At 62.0% G+C, this 21,409-nt stretch overlaps 2 protein-coding genes across 4 annotated transcripts; both read right to left on the bottom strand.

The window, feature by feature from the left end:
- Positions 1 to 1,581: 1,581 nt before the first annotated feature.
- SEMA3G (semaphorin 3G) lies at positions 1,582 to 13,625 on the bottom strand. 3 transcript variants are annotated; one of them, XM_074914345.1, is made up of 16 exons: positions 13,520 to 13,625; positions 9,310 to 9,470; positions 8,200 to 8,262; positions 6,503 to 6,622; positions 5,699 to 5,789; positions 5,473 to 5,589; positions 5,095 to 5,237; positions 4,902 to 5,016; positions 4,727 to 4,796; positions 4,385 to 4,529; positions 3,875 to 4,106; positions 3,664 to 3,755; positions 3,354 to 3,395; positions 2,973 to 3,198; positions 2,530 to 2,669; positions 1,582 to 2,426 (listed from the first exon to the last, which is right to left on the bottom strand). In XM_074914345.1, the coding sequence occupies exons 1-16, from the start codon at positions 13,614 to 13,616 to the stop codon at positions 1,959 to 1,961; spliced, it is 2,322 nt and encodes a 773-aa protein (XP_074770446.1). In that variant the 5' UTR covers positions 13,617 to 13,625; the 3' UTR covers positions 1,582 to 1,958. The 3 variants fall into 3 exon arrangements, with proteins under 3 accessions (XP_074770446.1, XP_074770449.1, XP_074770448.1); XM_074914348.1 differs by having other exon boundaries at positions 5,699 to 5,778; XM_074914347.1 differs by lacking the exon at positions 4,902 to 5,016 and having other exon boundaries at positions 4,727 to 4,854.
- Positions 13,626 to 15,197: 1,572 nt separating this feature from the next.
- Positions 15,198 to 21,358, bottom strand: ACY1 (aminoacylase 1). Its single transcript, XM_074914349.1, has 15 exons — positions 21,245 to 21,358; positions 19,740 to 19,872; positions 19,051 to 19,115; positions 18,432 to 18,536; positions 18,222 to 18,316; positions 17,966 to 18,042; positions 17,612 to 17,701; positions 17,310 to 17,366; positions 17,127 to 17,200; positions 16,975 to 17,024; positions 16,634 to 16,778; positions 16,482 to 16,550; positions 16,309 to 16,388; positions 15,971 to 16,031; positions 15,198 to 15,829 (listed from the first exon to the last, which is right to left on the bottom strand). Exons 2-15 carry the CDS (start codon positions 19,846 to 19,848, stop codon positions 15,665 to 15,667), a joined length of 1,242 nt encoding a protein of 413 aa, XP_074770450.1. The 5' UTR covers positions 19,849 to 19,872; positions 21,245 to 21,358; the 3' UTR covers positions 15,198 to 15,664.
- Between the last annotated feature and the right edge of the window lie 51 nt (positions 21,359 to 21,409).

The following is a 21,409-nucleotide window of genomic DNA, read 5'->3' as shown; positions in this document are numbered from 1 at the left end:
AACGTGAGCCATGCAGAAACAGCTTCCACCCCTGACAAAAGCCCTCCTACTCCAGCTTCAGGGATGTAAATCTAACCAGGGCTACAGAAATTTATGGAGTTTTACCAGGAGGGGGAGGCCCTTTCAGGAACTGGTTTCTTCTGGTCTTTGTTCCCGATCAGTTTGAACTGACTCAGGTGTCACATCCAGCCTCTGCCGCAGCTCACCTGAGGCCGGGTCCTGCACACAGCAGAGGCCCGGAACCCCCTCTCACCGCATCTCCCGGGATGGGCAGCCCAGCCCCTCTTCTGCAGAGCTCAGGGAGTCACTCGGAGGCAACAAGACAAAGGGGTTTCAGCAGCTTCAGAGCATTAAATCCAGGCTCTGAGGAATCAGACTTATGTCTCTTGTTTCTGGCTTTACACCCATGTCCCTCCTTGTCTCTACTTGTTGCTTATCATTCTGTGCCCCCCAGGCCTGGGATTAACAAAATCCACATGCTTGGCTCCAGTCTGGCCCGTAAATCAGTGCTACCAGCTCCTCTCCCCTCCCTGCAGGACGTGTCCAGGCTCGCCAGCACTACCACAGCTCTCCCACCCTATGCAGGTGCCGTGGGTTTGCAGGAGAGGTGGAGAAGAGGGTCGGGACCCGCAGTTCATCTCCAGGGGCGCGCCGTGGGACAGGGCAGCGCTGCCGGGGGACTTTGTTCCCATCAAAGGCACCGCAGCGAGCCGTGGTGCTCTGCTGCTGCAGCACAAACACACACACACAGAGGGAGGAGCGATGATATCATCACCTGGCTTTGTGTGAGCTATTTAGGGGGTTTAATTATTATTATTATTATTTTACTTTCCCGTTCCTCTGCCTCTGAACAATGCCTGTCCCGGCAGGGCTGCGGTTCACACCATTGTGTGGGACTGCCCGGCCTCAGGAAGGGGGAGATCTTTATCACCCCAGGCTGACCGGGTGAGGCAAGTGAGCTCATGTCGGGCAAGAAAAATGAGCGAGCACTTTGCTGGCAGCCTGAGACAGTGCCAGCAGCCTGTGGGTGCTCTCCATGCACCGGCCCCCAAACCCCTGTGTTTGGGGGAGGTCCTGGCTGCTGGTTTAGCTTCACCAGACAGCATCAAGCTGTCCCCAAATCAGCCTTGTCCCACTCAGCCCTGAAACACACCCGGGCCAGGGTGCAGGCCCTCCAACCTGTACTGGGGCCACCTTCTTCTGCATGTCCCCACTGCCACCTGGGCACAGTGACTGTGGTGGCATCAGTGCCTCTCCTGTGTTTACCCAGGAACAAGTCTAACCTGCCCCCAGCCGTTTGCTTTCCTCACCAGCCCTACCCAGCCCTAAAATGTCCATGGCAGGGTGGGGGGGGACAGAGGGGAAGGGGGGAGCTGCACCCAGGCACAAACTGGCACTGCTGAGCATGTTCTGGTGCCACAGGAAAGGTTGGAAGGAGCACTGTGACCCGGGATGTGCCCTGGGCTCCAGCTCCCCAGGCACAGTGGACGACAGGGCTCATCCTGGACATGGAGGCTTTTTGGGGTGAGGGAAGGCATCATCTTTCCCAGGCCTCATGCTGGCATGGAAAGAGCCTGGAGCTGTCAGCCGCCCCTTTATTTGCAGAGAAAGCCAGCCAGCAAGCTCCCTGCAGCAGTGACACGGCAGTGGCACAGTGGTGGCACCGCGCCTGCCGAGCCCCAACCCACCCCAGTGACTGTGGACCTGCACCTGCCACAGGTGCAAGAGGGGGGGCCAATGCATCCCACCACACCACCCATTTTGGAGGTGGCCCTGCAGCCACCGAGGGTGACAGGGACCTGCCCAGGAGCTGGCCCTGACATCCCATCCACCGCAGCCGGGGGGACCGAGCTGGTGCCACTGCAAGCCACCTGCCAGGGCAGGAGGCCCCCGGGGCTGCCAGCAGCACGGGGAGCTGGTCCTCACCCACAGCCACCCCATGGCCATTACCCTGGCCTCTAAGTGGCCACCGCTTGCCGGGGCATGCGGTTCTTCTCGCTGTGGGCTTTGGTTGTTCGTCCCTTCTTGCCCACGTCCACGCCAGCCAGGGCATGCTTGGCCTGGGCCAACTTGCTCTTGTGGTGGTGGGGCCGGCTGCTGCCACACCAGAGGCGGGCGCAGTACTCCTCCACCCGCCGCACGTTTTGGGAGCTGATGAGGTGCATGATGTCCTTGAACCAGGTTTTGGGAGCCTGTGGTGCCAGCCAGGGCCTGGGGCAAGGCAGGCGTAGGGCCTCATCCCCCCGCTCCCGGGAGAAGGTGTGTGCCAGCTGCTCGCTGGCAATCACCTCCAAGGCCGTTTTGGCCACCGTCTGGGTGAAGCCGTGCTCCAGTGTTTTGCAGTAGTAGACACCGGCGTCATGGCGGTGCAGCTTGCGGAAGAGCAGCCCATGCTCCGTCTGCAGGATCCGCTCGTCCGTCTTCACCTGTTGGCCACCGGGATGTTGGGGGGAGGTCCGGGTTCAGCCCCACATCCCTCCCGTGTCCTCGCAAGGGGAGCAAGGTGGGTGTGGGGTGAGGGGCCCTCACCTCATCCCGCTGCTCATCAGGGGGCCTCTGGACGAACCACTGCACACTGGCCTGCGGGGACCGGGGCACGCACTCCAGGAAGGTGCTGTTGTCCTCTGCCCCATAAAGGACCTTCTCCTCAACACTCTCAAAATCATCCACTGGGGCAAAGACAGACATGGGCTCATGGGGAGGGCAGAGCCAGGCTTCCATGGGCATAGGTGTCAGCCCCTTCGGTGTGGCTTCAGTCCCCTTCTGCCCCTCTCCCTGGGGACAGACACCAGCCCCAGCAGCACCCACCTTCTCTTGGGGCACCCCTCAGTCTCCAGGATGGGGAGACAAGAGTGTCCCAGCCCACCAGGGCTGGCCACAAGCCCCTCTGCGTGCCAAGGACTGTGGATGCTGGCACATCTTGGGGCACCTGGATGAGCCCCTCAGTCCTGTGGGTCCCCCCAGCCTCTCACCAGTCAGATTCTGGTCCAGACACTGGTGCACAGGGTTGCTGTGACGGACATCCTGACGGCGGTAGCGGCGCTTGCCCGAGGGCTGGTAGCGGGTGCAGGCAGTGCCGTCCCAGGCGCAGTAGGGATCCCTGGCCAGGCAGCACTCAGCACAAGCTGTGCCGTAGGTCTCACACTGGTGCAGCCGGACCTGGGCCACCCCCAGGCTGGAGCCCACGTAGAGCGTTTGCTGGGAGAACAGCACTGAGATGGTGACACTGGCAGCCCCCATGAGCACAGTGCCCAGAACCCATGCGGGTTCTGAGAGGCTGGTGACAACAGCTCAGTCCCTCCTGGTGACCTGCCCTGTCCCCAGCCCCATGGCCAAGCTGTGGCCGTACTCACGCGCTTGACGGAGATCTCCATCTGGGTGATGGGCACGGGTGCCTGCAGGGGAGGAGAGTGGACTTGAGGCTGGCAAAAACCTCGTCACAGAGAACCCAGCTCGTTCAGAGCCATCGGGGCTTTGGTGGGGCACCAGGAATGTTTTGGGGGAGGGTGAAATCATCCCCAGTCACCCTCTGCCCTCACAGCCTGAAGACCTCCCAGTGCCCAACAGTGTGGTGACAGCCTTAAGCCTCTGTCCCCATGTGTGTCCCCAACCTGAGCCCACCTTACTGCCCCTCTCCCTTGCAAGCAAGGCAGCAAATGGCACCTTAAAAACCTGCAGCTCCTCCAGGATGACTTCCTCGGTCATGGCCGAGCTTGTCTTCTGCAGGACCACCACCTTCAGCACTGAGCCAGCATCTGCAGAGAGGAGGAGAAGGATGGAGGTGTGAGCACCCTGCCATCACACACCCCAGCAGCGTGCCCACCAGTAACCCCAGCGCTGGGGCTCCTTCCTGCATGCCACTCCCACTACTCACCCGTCCCAAGGAAGAGGACATCATGCTGCCCGTCCTCGGCCTCCACCCGGTCCACCACGAGCTGGCGCAGGCGGTGGGGCAGGTCAGTCTTCACTAGGAGGGGCCGGCGGTGCCGGGGGTACACGAGCTTGTACATGAGGGGGTGAGCACGGGCAAAGTGCAGCACCTCGTCGGGAAAGTCCTTGGTGGTGCCATACTGCCGCCGGGGCTGGTTAGTGGTCTTGCTGGGACACTGCAGGGATGAGAGGGACCAGCTCAGCCTGGCCACCCCAGTACCTGTCCCTCCTTCCATCTCCACCGCCCTGCAGAGCTGGTTTGGGTCCCTCCCCACCTTCCACTTCAGGATTCATCTTCTCCACCCCTTCACCAGACCTCAGTTCCAGCTCTCCCAGGGTGCATCCCATAGGGAGCCCATCCCCACAGGTGAGAAGATGGGGGATTGGCCCCACCACCCCCACCAAAGAGCAGTCAGAGGAGCAGAGGGCACCCAGAGTACAGGGAGTTGCTCACCACGCCTGGCCGTGGGTAGGGCACTCTGCCCTCATAGGCACCCCACCGGTGGTAGGGGCTCTCCCGGTGGGCGAAGGGCCCGTTGAAGACCTCCCGGATGTCGGCCATGCGATACACACAGACAGCAGAGCCCTGGAAGACATGGCTGAAGGGGACAGTGAATGGGGTGAGCAGAGCCATGCTCGGTGCTGACAGCATCAGCGGGGGGCATGGGAGCACTGACATCTCCATACAGACCAGGGCAGAGCTGGTGGAGGTTGGGGAGCCACCAGAAGCCCCGTGGTGACAGGCTATGGGAGGCTGCAGGTGGATGTCCCCAGAGGCTGGAGCTGGACCACCCACCTGATGGTGCTGAAGAGGGCGTAGATCTCTGGACTCTTCCCATCCTTTGTCCTCAGCAAGAAGACATCCTCTGGGGATGAAACCATGGGGTTTCTCCCGGAAGCCCAGGGCCTTCCTGAAGCCACCAACTAAGGGACCAGCCCTGGTGAGGTCCCCAGCTGTAGGTACCCCTTACCCAGTTCATCAAAGTGGGTGTCAATGCCACCGGGGCCGGGGATGGAGCACACAAGCCGGGCTTTGTTGAAGGTACTCCATTTGTTGACCAGCACCCTCTGGCCACCAGCATCATTCTGCAGGAACAGGGAGCCTCAGGGCCACCTCTGTGACCTGGTGCATCCCTGTCGCCACGGTCCCTGCCAGCATCTTACCACGCAGACCCGTGCCACCCGGCTGACGATGGTGTGCTCCTTGCTGTCTGCTTCCACCACCTTCTCCGTGAAGAAGAAATAGGCTTTGTCATTGTCCCGGTCGTTGTTGTCTGGGATCAAGTGGGCTGCCACAAATTTGGGGTCTACAAGCAAAAGCCAGGCATGTTCAGTGGGGTGAGAGACATGGCCATCATCTCCAGACACCCACACCACACTGGGGCTAGACCCCCAGACCTGCTGCCCCAGTGCCTTTCCCTGATGACAGCTGGCATGGGGGATGCTGCACCGTGGCCAGCAGATGCCCTGGCTACTGAGAGGCTCATGGTCCCCAGCATTAGCCCAGCCAGGGGGGATGGAGGGGCAGAGGGGAGCCGTTACCGTTAAGTAAGCGCTGGTCCACCTCAGTGCGCAAGGCAGAGCGAGTCCCTGTGCTGCGGAAGATGCCAGGATCGCGGCCCAAGAAATCTGCGGTGAGGCCGGCGTACAGCTCCCCACCTGGCAAAAACACCCCGCCACAGGACTGAGAGCCAGCCCCAGCTGCATGGGGACCATCCCTGGTCCCGGAACCCCAAAGGCTCTCAGGTCCCCCAGGAAGACAACCCACCAATGATGGTGCTGGCAAAAGCACGGCTGGGCTCGTGCGGGCACCTGCCCCGGCCGGTCTCCACACTGGTGGGGTCCAGGCTGAAGGTGTGCTGGGCAAGGGGGAGCAGGCGGAGAGCAGGCAGGTGAGCCCCTAGCCATGCCTCAACAGTGGGGCCCTGCCTGGGCATGCAGGGGCTGGTGCTGGTCCCTGCCCATCTTACAAACGCCTCACTGCAGGCAGCTGCAGCCCCAGTCCAAAGGGATGCCTGCAGCCCCCCCAAAGGGACCATCTGGAAGCAGGATCTGTACTTTCTGAGGCAAGTCTGATCCCATGAGGATGTGTAGCAGCCAGAGGGGAGCTGCCAGCCCCGCTGCTTGCCCATTAGCCTGGCCGGAGGCTCTGTGGTACAAGCAGGGCTCCCACTGCCCACGCGGCGCCAGGCTGCGAGGAGGGAACAGGGGGCCCTGCCCTTCCACCCCAGCCAGCCTGATTTATGAGCAGTGAGTGAGCTGGGAGGAAACACCACCCACATCACAGCCCCTGGCGGGACACCAGACCCAGGGGACATGTCTGGAAAGGTGATGCCAGGCCAGAAGGGTGGGGGAGCTGCAGAGGGGGTAGCGCAAGGGCAAAGGGGCAACAGGGAGTTGGTTCCTGACACACACCACACCCCCTGTATTCAGTGTGGGGCAAACACCACATCCATCATTCCCACACAGTCTCAAAGCCCCCCAAGAAGGAGGCAGATGATGGTGATCCCCCTCCCAGGGGTGTCCAGACAGGGATGCTCAGGGTGCGCACCCCACCACGGTGCTGCCCTACCTCGCCACGGTGCCCCACGTAGACAAAGGCGCAGACGGGGTGGAAGGCGCCTGTCCCACAGGCCAGCAAGTGTGTCCGGTTGTAGGGGTGCAGCACACGGATGTAGTTGGCACAGTCGGTCTGGGAGGACAGCAGGGGAGGGGAATGGTTGCAGGGGGCTCAGTGCTTTGCCTCCCCCACTACCTGCCTCTGCCTGGGGCCCTACGAGGATGGGCGAGCCCCAGCTCTGTCTCCCTGGGCTGCACCCAGGCTCTTTGTGTTCCCCCCAGTGCCAGGGGTACAAGATGGCAGCTTGCACCCACTGACAGGTCTTGCACACACTTCATCTGGGTGGACCCCAGACCATTGCAAAAGGACGAGACTTTACTGGTCCTCCTTCCGCTGAGAGCATCCCTGGGGGAACCAGCCAGGGGATCCAACCAGCACCTGGGCATCTCCTGCCCACAGGGACCCATGCGCTCACCCCATCACTCACTGGCCAGGGAAGCAAAGTCACCTGCCCAGCAAGCTCCCAGCAACAGCTCCCACACCCAGCCCCAAATCCCTGGGGACCCTCCTCTTCCCGGCGCCCAGGACGTGACCAGATGCAGGGACATCCTTCCCTGTCATGTTCCTGCTTGCGCCGGGGATGAAACAAAAGGAGGAAACGCGAGAGATGGAGACGGATACCCACAGGCATCCTTGGCTGCCTGCAGGACAGCCCCCATCGCTACTGTCTCGGATTTTCCCCTTCTACTGGGGGCCAGTAGCAATGACACTCCCGGGGCTGCAGACCTGCCACCTCTGACCTTGTGCAGTCTCTCCTGGCAGTTCCCACTGGAAAAGGGCTCCCATCCTCCTCCCACTCTGGCACCACTGCCGTTCACTCGGCAGCTCCCCCCCGGCCAGCACCAGCCCTGCCTGCCCCCCATTGTCCCCCCCCCCGGTGAGACGCGAGGCCCCTTGTCTGCTGGGAACACCGCCACCGAGCTGCCCCGGGGGTTCCCAGCCTCCCCGCTGTTTATTTTCCCTTTGCAAAGAGCCTCTAAAATAGCAAGTTTAAAAAAAATATATGTTCAAGAAAAATAAAAAATTGAGCCTGCCCTGGCTTGGATCTGTCGGTGAGAGCTTGTAAAATAAACATACATGGGGACTCCCGGGAGCAATTCGTCTGGGCTGGGGGAGCCTCAAGGAGTTTCTCCCTGCCATAGTCCTGTTTCATATTGGGGCAGGGGGAATGCAAAGAGGGATAACGTTTGAGGAGTGAGGTCACTGAACCTGGGCGAGTTACAGATTTCCCACCGTCAGGGACGGCCAGGATGGGCCAGACCACGTTGCTGGGGTCTGGAGCACAGCATGGGGCTTTTGGCCCCTCCGATCTCAGACTCAGAGTCCAACTATCCTTGCCTGCTCAGTGCAGCTGTGTTTGGGGTACACCGGCCACCTCTCCGCAGCCATGGGGCTGAGCAGAGCCCCAGAGATGGGATTTCCAGAGCCCAGAGCAAGTGTCTTGCATGTCCAGGCTTGGTCACTCACTCCCTGCCTCAGTTTCCCTTATGCACCAGGATGGTCCCTTGCTCTGCCCTGGCATTGACTGGCCGTGAGCCCCCCAGGGCCATCCCTGGTGGGATGACATGGCACAGTCCTGGCACGGGGGGAGCCAGCTGGCATGGGGACCCCCTCAGCACAGGGCAAAGCATGCACGGGGCAAGACTCACCCCTGGGTCTTTTCCCTTCTGAAAACATTCCTCCGTCTGTCCAGGGAGGGGTGGCCAATAGATCTGAAACACAAAGGACCTGTTGGACCAGGGAGGGTGGACAGTGGGGACTCAGCCTTGCAAATACACGTCCCCAGGCTGCCTATGGTGTGAGGATGGAGAGAGGGACAGAGAGAAGGGACCAACAGCTCCCCAGAGCCCACCCAGCCCAGGGCTCCCACCCTGCAACCCGAGTCAGGATCCTCCCTCCTGGGAAGATGCACCCCAGCGGTCACAGCCTGCAGCTGGGCTGGATTTGGGTGGTCACACCGGGAATGGCCAGAGCTGGCCTGGAAGTGGGTGGCCTTGCGGGTGGCCTGGAGAAAGGGTGCTGGGAAACAGCAGGGACTGATGGGGCCTGAGTCCCCCACAGCCTTTGGTGGCTCTCAGACCAAGGGCAGCTTGGGTACACAAGCCCTTGACCCCATGGCGGTGACCCAGCACGCCAAGGGGCACTCCATTTCCTTCTCCGCTTTCTTCAGCTAGAAACAGCCCAGAGGCATGTTTGAAAAACAAGAAGTCAAAGTGGAGAGGGTGAAGGAGGAGGGGAGCCACCACCCAGCATCATTGTTCTGGTCTGTCACCTCTCCCACCTGGGGGCTGCTCTGGAGGCTTTGCCAGCAGAGCCCTGGCACAGCTTGTTGTGATAATGGATGCTTTTAGGTCCTTGTCTCTGCAAGCTTTCAGCTATATATTTGGCGCACGAGGGGATGCCCAGATGGAATTGGGCAGCACTCCCTCTCCTGTTGGTCGTTTTTTAGAAAAGTGGGGTCCAAGACCCTGCTCAGCACCCAGGAATCACTGGTGGGCTGCACCACCCATCTCCTAGCTGCCAGCCATGACTACTTAGTCACATCCTCCAGTCACCATGGCCAGCCCACACTTGCTAGTCAGTAAAAGTTTTCTGAGGGATTTCAGGGTTCTTGAGACGAGGACATCCCCAAGGCAGGTCTTGTTTCAGGGTGACTTCGCCTGCATCGGTTGAGCACTGTCTGCTCAGAGGGGTGAGGGGTACACAGTGGGCCAGGGTGGGGATGGAGACCCCAGGGTGCTCAGCAGGACCCAGCTCACCTCCTTGGCATCCATGCTGGCCCTGTCCAGGAGCAGGGAGTAGAGCACATCTTTCCCCCCGATGAAGAGACGATCACGGTACTCATCCAGGTAGAGGGAGCGGAAGCCCAGGAAGCCTCGGTTGCCAAAAAAGAGGATGGAGCGGTTGGTGCCCAAAAGCTCTGCCGGGGAGGAATGGAAGTGTCAGGAGGAGCCATCCTGTCCCCAAAGACCTTCAGGGCATCATAAGCACTGTGTGCCTCAAACGCCCCCTCCCAGCCACAGACACAAGTTCGAGCCTGGGGGACATTCTGCTCCCCAGACATTCCCATCATGTCCCTCCATTTGCTGTGCATGCTGGGGTCCCCTGGATGCCAGCTCACAGCCCACCCAGCTGGGACAGCACAGCCTTGGGGCCCCGAGCTGTCACCCAACACAAGGACTGGAGGAAAAAGCAGTGGATAATGTCCCACAGCATCCTCTCACACCCCTGGGAGCTCCCCCCATCTGGGTGCCAGCTGTCAGAGGGTGCTGCAGCAAAGGGGCACTGCGACAAGGAAAAATGGAGAGGGGCTCCCAGTCCCCCAAACACCCATCACATCCACTTGGAAAATGTAAAAGCATGCTTAGACCCCCACCCCGGTGGTGGCACCAAGTGGTCCTGGCTTTTTCGAGGGGCAACTGGAGGGCTGCATTGGGAACAGAGCAGAGAGTGTCCCTCCAAGCTGCTACTTCTGAGTATCATAGAGCCACTCTGGGGCCAGCAGAAGAGCTGTTCCCAGCCGCTGTGGACAGCAGTATCCATCTCCATCCCTTCCCGGAGGAGCAAGCATCCTGGCCTCATCCTGCCCAGGGTGCTGCTCTCCCTCCCAGCCACGGACAAAGCTGCAGAGCCAGTGGGAAGCAGGGTCCCAGGCAAGCTTGCCCCAGCAAGGTTCAGCTGAACCACCCCAGACTCCTACCACGGCCATGCTGCAGTGAGTTGGGGTGCTTGAGAGCCTGGCAAAGGCTATGGCTGCCGTCAGCCCCAGGCTGGGCTTGTGCAGAACCCAGAGCCCGGGGTGGTGGTGAGAGCAGACACAGGGTGGGCAGAGAGTGGGTTCTGCCCCCCCCCGGGTGCCAGCCAGGGACACAATAGCAGGCACCCAGCCAGTGCCATGGGGAAACCAGCACACAAGGCCCGCCACTGCTGCCACCAGACCTCACTGTTGGAGAGGCTTCCTCCCTGCCACCCACAGGGACGGCACCTGGGGAGAGGCACCAGCATGGGAACAGTGTCCCTGGGATGAATATCACGTCCGTAAGCAACAGGGTCTGATGGTCAAAGCTCCCAAAGCAGGCCCAAGCCTGAATCCCATGAGATGCTGAGGAGACCCCCACAGTGATGCCACTGCAGGGGCAGTGGCACAACTGGTTCCCAGTAGGAAATTAATTTCAGGGTCAGCAAGCTGAAAACCCCCGCACAGTGGCACCCACCCAGCTGCCACAGACGGAGAGGGAAAGAGGGAGCGGCTCAGTTTCAACAGGCTCTTAAGCCTTGTCCCAGTGACTGCCCTGACTCTAGGCCAGGCCACTGTGACTGCTGGGCGGAGGAGGAGGAGAAGGACAAAGTGCCATTGATGAGCGCAGCCATGTCCCTAAACACCCTTCACCAGGGAAGGCTGCCAGCTGCTGCTGCTGACCCCAGCCCGAGCATCCCCCATGCATGTCCCCACGAGAGGGGAAGTGACGCTGGGACAAGCCCAGCTGCCAGCAACCCAGGACACCAGGGTATCAAGACCTTCTCTTGCTCTAGGGACATTTTTCACCTCCAGCAAGGAGGTGGCCAGCAGTGCAATGCCCCCATCCTGGTGGGAAATGCCTCTTCTGGGACCTGGAAGAGAGACGGCCCATCCCTGGGGAAGCGGGGGAACGACACAGCCATCACCCCATCACACACAGCTCCCATCCCTGCCAAGTCACTCAAGGGCAGTCCCAGTGCCCTAACTGATGCTGGTGGCACGGAGGGATACAGCCCCAGCAGTTCTATCCTTACCAGGAAGAGCCTTGTGCCTGTACACAGAGATGGCACCAAGCACCGGGGGCCCCTCCAGCCCCATCTCCCAGCGGGGTACCCTACTCCCTGTACCCTCCCAGTATCTCAGGTCCTCCCATATCACTGGGCCCAGACCGGGAAAATGCTGTCATCTCCTTCTATTCTTGCCCTGCAATAATATTTTCTCAGCTCAGAATAACATTGGCAAAACCGTCAAGCTCCTTTTATTGTTTCAAGCAAGGCTTCCCCTTCTCCCCCAGACCCAGCAAATTCCTCCTGCACCTTGGGTTACACCAGCTCAGGGCACCTTCTCTTTCCTTGGTTTCACCTCCCCAGGGAGCAGCACCCTGCCATGCCCCATCCATCCCCAGGACCCCTTTACTCCAGGGTGGGGATCCCATAGGAGCCACCCCCCAAGTGAGGAGTCCCTCAGGGAGGGCAGCAGAGAGATTGGAGGGCACCAGGCTGTGCTGTGATGCTCCTGTTGTGGCAGCAGCAGCAAAATGCTCATTCCCCTCTTACACAGACCACTGCTGGAAGTCAAAGAGAAAGGGAGAGTGGCTTGAAGTGAGAGGGAGAGCTGGGGATGCAGACACCCCTGCACCCACAGTACGATGCCTTCCCCTGTGGTCCCCCCAAAACATATCCCCACAGCCAGAGCCGTCGGCCACACACAGCCCAGGCTGACAAGCTAAGTGCAAGCCTCGGTTCGCCCCAGTTTTCATTTCAGAGGCTTATAATGGTTTTAATTGAAATTTTCATTTTCTTTTTCTTCCCTCCAGGGAGAAGGCGGTGGCAGAATTTGTTTCATGGGAAATTTCAGTTTCTGTTTCCAATTTGGAAGAGGAACAGAATAATCAGCTTAAGAAGAAAAAAAGCTTCAAAAGGTTGCTCACTCCTGGCAGGAGGCCTGCCCAGCCCCGGGGAGCCCCTCACACCTGGGGAACAGCATGGCATGGCTGGACTTCGCACTAGAGTGGATCAGACACTGAGCCAGACCTGAGCCCCACAACCAAGCTCTGCTGGGACCCCCAAACATGCTGACGCTGTTGCCAAGCCCAACCTGAGGACACAGAATCCCACCACGGGGCAGAGCTGTGAGCCGTATCAGGTACCTGCTGTGTCCCATGGTAAACAGGGCCACTGCATGCCTCAGTTTCCCCCTTTCAACAGGGAGGGAGCCCCTGGGGCCGCCCACTCTGCTCCAGGACAGAGCCAGGGTGCAGCCAGCCCGTGCCCCAGGGCCAGGGGACCCTCAACCCAGGCAGCACCAGGGCTCGGGGCAGCACCCTGGCACAGGGATGTACTCCACAGCTGGCAGGGCTCTCTGAGAGCTGAGCTGCCCCTCTACGGGAAGAGGGAAGATATGCATTATGCAATTTATTGTATTTTAATTTTTTTAGAGCAGGTTCACTGCTTTTAGGCAAAAAGGAGGAGATCTGGGCCCTTCAGACTCCTCTGTCAAGTCTGGCTGGAAGCAACCCCTGGATTAAGCTGGCAGTGCAGGGGAAGCAGCGAGCCAGAGCAGGCTCACAGCGAGAGTTTTAATTAAAACCAAGCGTTCCCAGCGCAGCACCCCGAGGGCCCCCAGCACCCGCACCCCCTCACGGCGGGGGTCGGAGGGTGCCCGGGCCGAGCAGCACCCGGGGGACCCGCCGGGCAGCCGGGGACCGCCTGGCTCCCGCCCCGCGGCAGGCAGGATGCTGAGCACCCACGGGGATGCCCACGCCGGGGGAGCACCCACGCACCGCAGCACCCACCCAACCCACACGCCAGAGCGTGCCGGTGCCAGCACAGTGCCGTGCCTCGGTTTGCCCCCACTCCACGTGGGACACAATCCTTCGTGGGAAGCGGCGGAGCTGGCGCGGAGCCCGGCGGCGCATCCCCGCTCCCCCGGCAGCCGCCCAACACCCGGCTCTCCCCTCTTCCTCCTCATCGGAGGCCCCCCACGTCCCGCGTGGGGAGTGGGGGGGTTCAGAGCAGTCACCCACCGAAATCCCATCCCAAACCGAGCCTCCAGCGCAAGGTGCCTCCCCCTAAAAAAAACATAAACCCGCACTTTGAGCGCAGAGCCCACAGTTGCGGCTCCCCAAGCCCCCACCCGGCCCCCGTGGGGTGGTGCTGAGGACACCCCTACGTGGTCAGGGACCCCCCGCCCCGCCCCGCCCCGCAGCAGGTGCCCCCGGCCCGGCTCACCGCGGTAGGGCAGGCGGAGCCGGGGCAGGCTGCGCCCCGCCGCCAGCAGCGCAGCCCCCAGCCAGCACACCGACACCACCGACACCGCCGCCCGCATCCCGCCGCCACGCCCGGGGCTGTCGGTGGCACCGAGCTTTTATGAGGCCGCCATCCGACCGCCCCCGGCCCGCCCCGGCCCGCCCCGGCCCGGCCCCGCCATCCCCCGGGGCTGCGGGGATGCGCGGGGGGGTGTCGTGCGGGGCGGGACGGCCCAATCCCCCAGGGGAGGGCGCCAAGAGCTCCGCACACCCCCAAATCGTCGTCTGCCACAGCGGTGTAGTCTTTGCTGCAGACCCCCCGCACCAAAGATGTAACCCAGCCAGCTGGGTGATGATGGCTCATCCCTGGAGGATGGGGAGCAAGGGGGGGCAAGCTGAGGTCCCCCAGCCTTGCTCTCCTGGAGGGGTAGGAAAGGGCACACAGGCCTGTCCCGGAAGAAGGATGCTCAGCGTGGGGTGGTCCCCAAGCACGAGTGGGTACTCAGCTCTCGGGTCCCATCTCAGTGGCCAGGCAAGTTGGGAATGCCAAGCTGGCAGGGGAAGTGGGCTGAGCAGGATCGAAGGGGGCACGGAGTGCCACACACAGCCTTGGTGCGCCCCCAGGGCAGGGGACAGGGCAGCGGGGATGCCCCACTGTCTGCCTGTAATGGTGCCTGTGCGGGGACCCCGACCAGCAAGCAGGACCCTCTGCTGCCCCATGGCACCCCCGCCATTCCCATGCCAACCTCCCCCAGGGCTGAAGGGTCAGGGGATGCGACCGTATGAGACATCAGAGAATCCACACAGACTTCTCCAGGGAACCTAAGTGCAGGGCCGCCTCCCCCCCCCCCCCTTCCCCCAAGCTTTGGACATCCCCCCTCCCCACTGGATGGAGGGGAAGGAGCCAAAGTGTCTTCGGCTTCTCTTGCAGCCCTCCATGGCCACCAGCCTCATCCCTTCTCCCAGCTTAGCACATGGGCAGTCTCAGTAGCCCCAGCCCTCCCGCAGCCCCCTAATGGTTGCAGCAGCTTTATTAATTAAAAAGGACGGCAGGAGCATGGGGGGTCCCAGTTCACCCACAACATTTTGTAATGGAGCAGCTCTACAAGCTCCCCAACCGGGGCAAAATCACCGCAATTTGGCACAGCGAGCCCTCGGCTGGCTCGTGGCCCTGGTTTCCTGAGGGAAGACCCCACTGGCGGGGCGCACAGCATGGGTCCGGGACAGATCCAGCACCCCTGGGTGCTGGGGAGCCGCGTGGGGTGGGGTAAGAGCAAGGAGGAGATGCAGCCTGCGGGCAGCTCTGGCAGGTAAGCAGAGGCTGCCTGCCCAGACCCGCACGCTGCCTGCCCGGACCCGGGGGTTTGGGGGAACGGCACTGCGTCAGGAGCTGATGGGAGGGTGGGAGCAGGACGGGCCCAGCACTGCCGGCTGCTCCTGCTCCCTCCAGTACCCCGAGGCTGACCTGGAGCAGAGGCTCCCGAGAAGCAGCCCCACAGCCTTCCCCGGGCAGGATCCTGCCTGCAGCACCACCCCCCAGCCCAAAGAAGGAGCAGTGAGGAGCACCCCGGCAGACTCCACTGCTCCGAGGAAACCCGCGGTGTCTGAGCTCCTCGAGCCCCCTCAGGCAGCGCCACAGACAGACAGACCCCACCCCCGGCTCCGGGCCGTGCTTAAACAAGATTTATTGACTTGCACAGGGAGGAGAGGGAGCACTGGCCCCAGCATCCCTGGCAAGCGAACAGAGAGGCAGGACGAGGCGTGGGCAGGCAGAGCGGGGCACCAGCCAGCCCCTTGCCCCAAAGCCAGAGCAGCCAGAGGTGGCACAGGGACAGGGGGAGGCACTGCTGACACCAAGAAAGCCAGGAGGCACCCAGGTACAAGGCTCTGCTGGCATCCCAGCAAGGGAGACACTACCCCCAGGGGGTGGCTGGGACCCAGATTTCAAGGGCACAGCCCAGGCCCAGGTGTCACCATCACCATCACCCTGAGCACAGCCAACGTGGCGTGATGGCAGCTGGGTCCCTGGCACACTGGCAGGCACTTGCTACGCCCACCCTCTGGCCCCTTTTTAATGCCGTGCGTCCCTCTGCTTGGCATCCCCCCGTCCTGCTCCTCGCCAGGGTGCTCAGCCCTCAGCCGGCAGCGGGGGCACCGATGCCAGGGCGTGCAGGAGGCGGGCGTAGATGTCGATGCCCCGCAGGAAGACTTGCTCGTTGAGGAACTCGTTGTGGTCGTGGAGCAGCACCGGGGTGCAGTTCATGGGTGAGAAGCCGATAGCAGGGTGTCCTGCCTGGGGATGCAGTTGCGTACAGGGTAAGGCCAGGGCTGGGACAGACACCAGGTGCCCCCCTCTGCCCAGGCATGTCTCCTGCTTGGAGCTGCAGGTCTCACCCCAGGTGGGGGACCCACGGGGGGCTGGCACCGCACTCACCGCTCGGATGTAGCGGCTGTCGGTGGCAGCTGGGAAGATCTCGAGCTTGAGCTGTAACTTCCTGACAAGTGAGACTCTGTGTCAGCACGGTCACAGGGGCGGCTGGATCCCCTGTCCCCCTGCCACCATGAGCAAAGAGACCACACCAGGAAGGTCCCTCAGCCCTGCAGGACACTCAGTTCCATCCCTTCCAGTGGGGCATGAGGAGATGCCCTGGCATGGCACTGGAGCATCTCCTCCCAACCCCTGACATGAACCCAGTGACACCCGGGGATACCCCAGCTCCCACCAGAGTATGTCCCCACTAAGGTCCTGCCCTTCCTGGGGACACCACTCACATGTCCCTGCAGACCCCGCTGAAGGCTTTCCACCATGGGTCCGACTCCTCGGTGGAGGTGACATGTTGGTCCATGCATTTCTGCAGGAGGAAGAGGACAGGTGAGGGGCGGGCGGTGGGCATGCAGCAGAGGAGGGACGAGCACGATACACCTGGCTGGCCGAGACCCCTCACCTGGTGAAACTCATAGGTGACACCATCCCCGGCACCACGGCACCAGGCAGCCACCTGCTCCTCAAAGGCCTGCGGCAGAGACCAGAGGAGGGGTATGAACAGGGTACCCCCCAAGCCGCTCCCCTCCCAGGTGGGGCCAGTGTGGCACCCACCTTCAGGTCCACGGTGGGTGGGATGCGGATGTCAAAGCTGGCCGCCATCTCAGAGGGCACCACGTTGAAGGAGACGCCCCCCTCCAGCATGGTCAGGTTGAGGGAGGTGACATCCCCTAGGGTCAGGCTTGAGTCGGACTTGAGCCTTGGGGGATGCAAGGGAGAGTCACCCTCCGCCACCCAGGGAGGAGGGGAAGCACTCCCCCCCACCCTGCCACCACCCCTAAATGGGGAAACTGAGGCATGGGGCAGCGGCGCTGGATCAGAGCCTGGCTTGGGATCCCAAGGACCCCCTCCATGGACGAAATGAAGCCACAGCCATCCTGCTGCCTGTCTCCTACCTCTGCTTCTCGCTCTCCCTGAAGGCCAGGAAGGAGGTGATGACTTTGTGCTGGGGAGGGAAGGGCAGTGGGTGAGGACCAGCCCCACAGGAGGTGCCTGGCAGCCCCAGGGCAGGCCAGGGGTGGTGTGCAGGGTGTAGCCCCTCTCTTACCATCTTCTCAGCCGCTGTGTTGCTGATGAAGCGGGATCCATGCCCAGGGCTACCTGCACACTTCACCTTTATCCCTGCAGCAGTGGGGGGAGAAGGAAGCATTGAGCAGAAAGCCTGGGGTGGCACTAGTGCCCCAGTGCCCGGCAGAGCCACCGATGGGGCAGTGGGCACACAGTTACTCACACCACGGGCTCTTCTCGCCATAGAAGACGCTGAAGGTGTCAGACGGGCTGGCCAGGCCTGCAGTGGGCACAGACTGGGGGTCAGTGGGGCACGGGGCTGCCATGATCTGCCCCCTTCCGCTCTGCCCTGACAGCATTTCCCCTCCAGGCTGGCACCATGAGGGTCACTGCCCAGGGGAAGGAGCCCCCAAGCGTGTTCCTGGAAGTTGTGCTGGGTGCCAGTGCCTGGGGGGTGATGCCAACAGGCAGAGCGGTGCATGCCAAGAGGAGACATGTCCCTGTGCCAGCCCTACCACCACTTACCCTCATCCAGGGCGAAGCCCACGTTGAGAGCTCTGAACTCGGGGCGCTGCACGAACATCTCCATGCCCTTGTGTCCACCCACCTCCTCATCTGCAGGGGAGAGCCTGGTGTGGAGGAAGGAACGGGGCGTCCCTGGACCACCACCCCTGGTCCTCCTTCCAAGCCAGCCCAGGTGCCACTGGCACATGCAGTGTCCTCAGACATGGAAACCCCTCTAGCCTCGAGCTAGGGGAGCTTAAAATCTGGAGATGCTGGTAGGGGGGTGCCTGGCTGCCATGCCACGGGGACCTCCAGAGCATCACCCAGCTGTCAGCCCCTCCTGTCCCCCCAAGAGGGAACACACTGGGGACTCACCAGGCACAAAGGTGAGGTGGATGGTGCGGGCAAAACACTTTCCCTCTGCCTTCAGTCTCCGGATGGCCTCGAGGTACCTGTGGGGAAAAGGTGCTGCTGGGCATCACGGAGGAGAGAGGCTGGTGTGCCCTGAGCCACCCAGGGAGGGTCAAGCAGTGGCACCCTTGGCCCCAGGACTCTGGCGATAGTGGCATCCTGTCCTACATCAGTCAGATCCACCCCCAACCACCACCATGCCCAGCCGGCCTCCACTCACTGGATGGAGACACACTTCATGTCCTGGGCACCACGGGCGTAGATGTTGCCTTGTGAGTCCTTAACAGCCTCGAAGGGTGGGTAGGTCCAGTGCTCCTGCAAGGAACCACAGCTGTGATGGCAGAGGGACACAGCAGGCACCAGCTCCCATTCGCTGGCCACCCCCAGAGCTCTCACTGTGCCCATCCCACCCTTTGCCCTGTCCCAGCACCTCAAAGACAGGCACAACGTCAGTGTGGGAGTTGAGGAGGATGGAGCGCAGGCGGGGGTTCGTGCCCTGCCAGGTCAGGATCAGCACCACGCGGCCCTGGCACACCTGTGGAGCAAGGGCAGGATGTCACCAGGGTCCTGGCTGGGGGCAGAGGGGCTGGGACTGGCAGGCTGGAGCCAAAAAGCATCAGCCTGGGAAAAGTTTCGTGATGACACCTGGCAGGTCACCCCTTTATCCGCTGGGAGAGGACAGGAAGCAGCAGCAGGCATGCCTGTACCTCCCCAGATATGGATCAGGGAGGGGAGAGGAACCCAGCGCCTTCCCCCAGTGCCCAGGAGTCCCCTGGGACAGCCAGTGCCCAGCAGGAGGGACGTCCTCAGCCAGCATGACCCTGCCAGGTCCCCAGCTAATCATAGCACAGGCGGCTGCAAAGGTCAGTGAGGACCAGCCGGAATACAGGCTTAAGGAAGGGCTCATGTCAGCAGAGGATTACAGGCAGAGGGGATTCACTCCTGTCCAGCTCTGGGGTGGTGGCAGGGGAACATCCCGGTCACTAAGGACCCGGGCATGGATGTATGGATGGACAGACAGACTGGGGGCTGCTTCTCGCCTCACTCACCTCCACTTTCTGGCAGGCCAAGCCCAGGTCGGTGCCGACACGCTCCAGAAACCGGATGGCTGCATCTGGGGAGGAGCGGGGATGCCTGGAGTTATGCCAGGATCTCCCTCCCCTTTCACTGCAACCCCCTGGGGACCCCAAGGCTCTCTGGGGTTCCCAGGCCAAGGGGAGAGGTGACCAGAGAGGTCAGGTGTTCAAGGTCCTGGTCACAAGAGCTGGCGAGCACTGGGGACAGGAGTGGCTTGTCACCATCCCTTTGGGGTGAGGAATAGGTGAACATGAAAAAATAAAAATTGAAGGGGGTAAGTTCAGGGAGGACTGTCCTCCATAGGAGTTTTGGAGCTCCTCAACAATAAAAAAATCTCAATGTACTCTAGTGGGAGGACAGAAATGTTAATGGAAGATCTACACAGGATTACCACAAGCATCCATCCCAGAGCCGGGGCTGCATGGAAAGGGGCGGCCCTGGGGCACGGGGTTGGAGGAAGCAAATGGCAGCTCTGGGTGCACTCACGACATCCCTGCCCCAACCAAAGGCACCAGCAGAGAGAAGGCACAAAGGTGTTCGCTCCTTAATACCACAATCAAAACAGTCCTGGCCAAGAACTCTGGCACCCAAGGTCCAAAGACCAGAGCTGCAAAGCCGCGTTGCTGGATCCCCGCACAGCTCCCCGTCCCCCCATCCTCACCATAGTCAGGTTTGGGGTGGACGGTGTCAATCCTCAGGTACTCCCGGAAAAGTGTAACTGAGGGGTCCTCCGAGGCCCCCGTGCTCTTCCCAGGCTTCCCGGGTGACATGTCAGAGACCAGGGCTGCAAAGCTCTGGGAGAAGAGCGGCAAGATGGTTAATCACCCACCAGACCCTCCAAAGTCCGCCGGCAAGCTCGGTCGTCACAGAAACCGAAGAAGGATGGGGCAAAGGTCTCCCCCGTGTTGGGACACCGCCACCACTTGGGTATGGGGGCAGGATGGGGTGTGCCCCCCACACCGTCCGTTTATTCTTCCCCCAAAGTGCACATTTCTGCCCCAAACACAGTGCCAGGGCAAGATGTGACACCTGGGCACAGGGTGAGGGGCAAGCTGCAGGGAAGGGCTAGCTGGGGCGTAGGGGACTAGCAAGGAGGAAAGGGGGGCAACAAGGTGGGGAAGGGGGTTATGGGGGGGAAGAAGGGTGTGTAGGGTAGGGGCACATGGTAGTTGGGGTTAGAGGTCCAGAAGGATGGTGGGGGAGTGCAGGCAGGGAAGGCAGGATGCTGGTGTGAGGGGGTGCAGGCAAGGAAAGGGGGACACTGCCTGCTTAGGGGGTGCAGGAAAGGTGCAAGGAAAGGCACTGCGGGTGCAGGGAAAGAGGTGGTGAAGGGTGATTGAGTGCTTACAGAGGACAGAGGGGCTGAGGGGGGGCTACAGGTGGGTGACAGGCAGTAGCCTGTTTTTGGGGTGTTTGAGGGGTGCTGGGCAGCTGGAGGAGCAGGAGGATGTGGGGTGATTCAGGGCACATGGGGGTGCAGCAGGAAGGGTGAAGGGGAACACTGGGGTGTATGGGAGTAGGGCGTGCAGAGAAGCTATGAGAGGGGTGCAGGGACACTGTGGTTAGGGGTGCAGGGGTAGCATGGGCAGGACAGGGGTGTGGTTGGAGTGCAAAGGGGCACAGGGCAGGTATAAGGGTACCACTGCTGGGGTGTAGGGGTACTGCCGCTGGGGTGCAGGGACACTGTGGTTAGATCTGTGGGGAGTGCAGGGTACCGTGGGTAGGGGTGCAGGGGTACTGTGGTTAGGGGGTGGAGGTGCAACATATCATGGCTAGCAGTGCAGGGGGGTGCAGGGGGCTGCTGCACGGGGTGCAGTGGTTGTTATTGGGGTGCAGGGGTAGCACGGGCAGGAGGGCAGAGGGGTGCTGGATACCGTAGCTGAGGGTACAGAGGGGTGCAAAATAACACGATTAGGGGTGCGAGGGGTACAGGGGGTACAGGGTACCGCGGTTAGAGGTGCAAGGGGGTTGCAGGGGGGTGCAGAGTATCGTGGATGGGGGTGCAGGGAGGTAGAGGAGGGGTGCAAGGGGTACGGGGGGTGCAGGGTACCGTGGCGAGGCGAGCGGGCTTGTGGGGGGACGAAGGCACCGGGGCAGCCCCCCGCGGGCTGCCGGGCGCTGCTGGCCCAACCCCGCTCCCCGGCCCCCCGCCCGCCCCGGCCCTACCTCCACGCTGCTGCCGCCGGCGCCTGCCCGGCCCCGCCAGGCCCCGCTCCGCCCCGCAGCCGGCAGCGGGCAGGGGCGGGCAGGGGCGGGCAGGGGCGGAGCGGGGGGCACAGGCCGTGCTGAAGGTAGGAGGAGGCAAAGGGAATGGGGGCAGGACGCAGGCAG

Source organism: Athene noctua, chromosome 10 (assembly GCF_965140245.1).
Source record: "Athene noctua chromosome 10, bAthNoc1.hap1.1, whole genome shotgun sequence".
NCBI classification, from domain to species: domain Eukaryota; kingdom Metazoa; phylum Chordata; class Aves; order Strigiformes; family Strigidae; genus Athene; species Athene noctua.
Note: the sequence above shows the minus strand (reverse complement) of the source record. Positions and strands in the feature narration are given on the sequence as shown.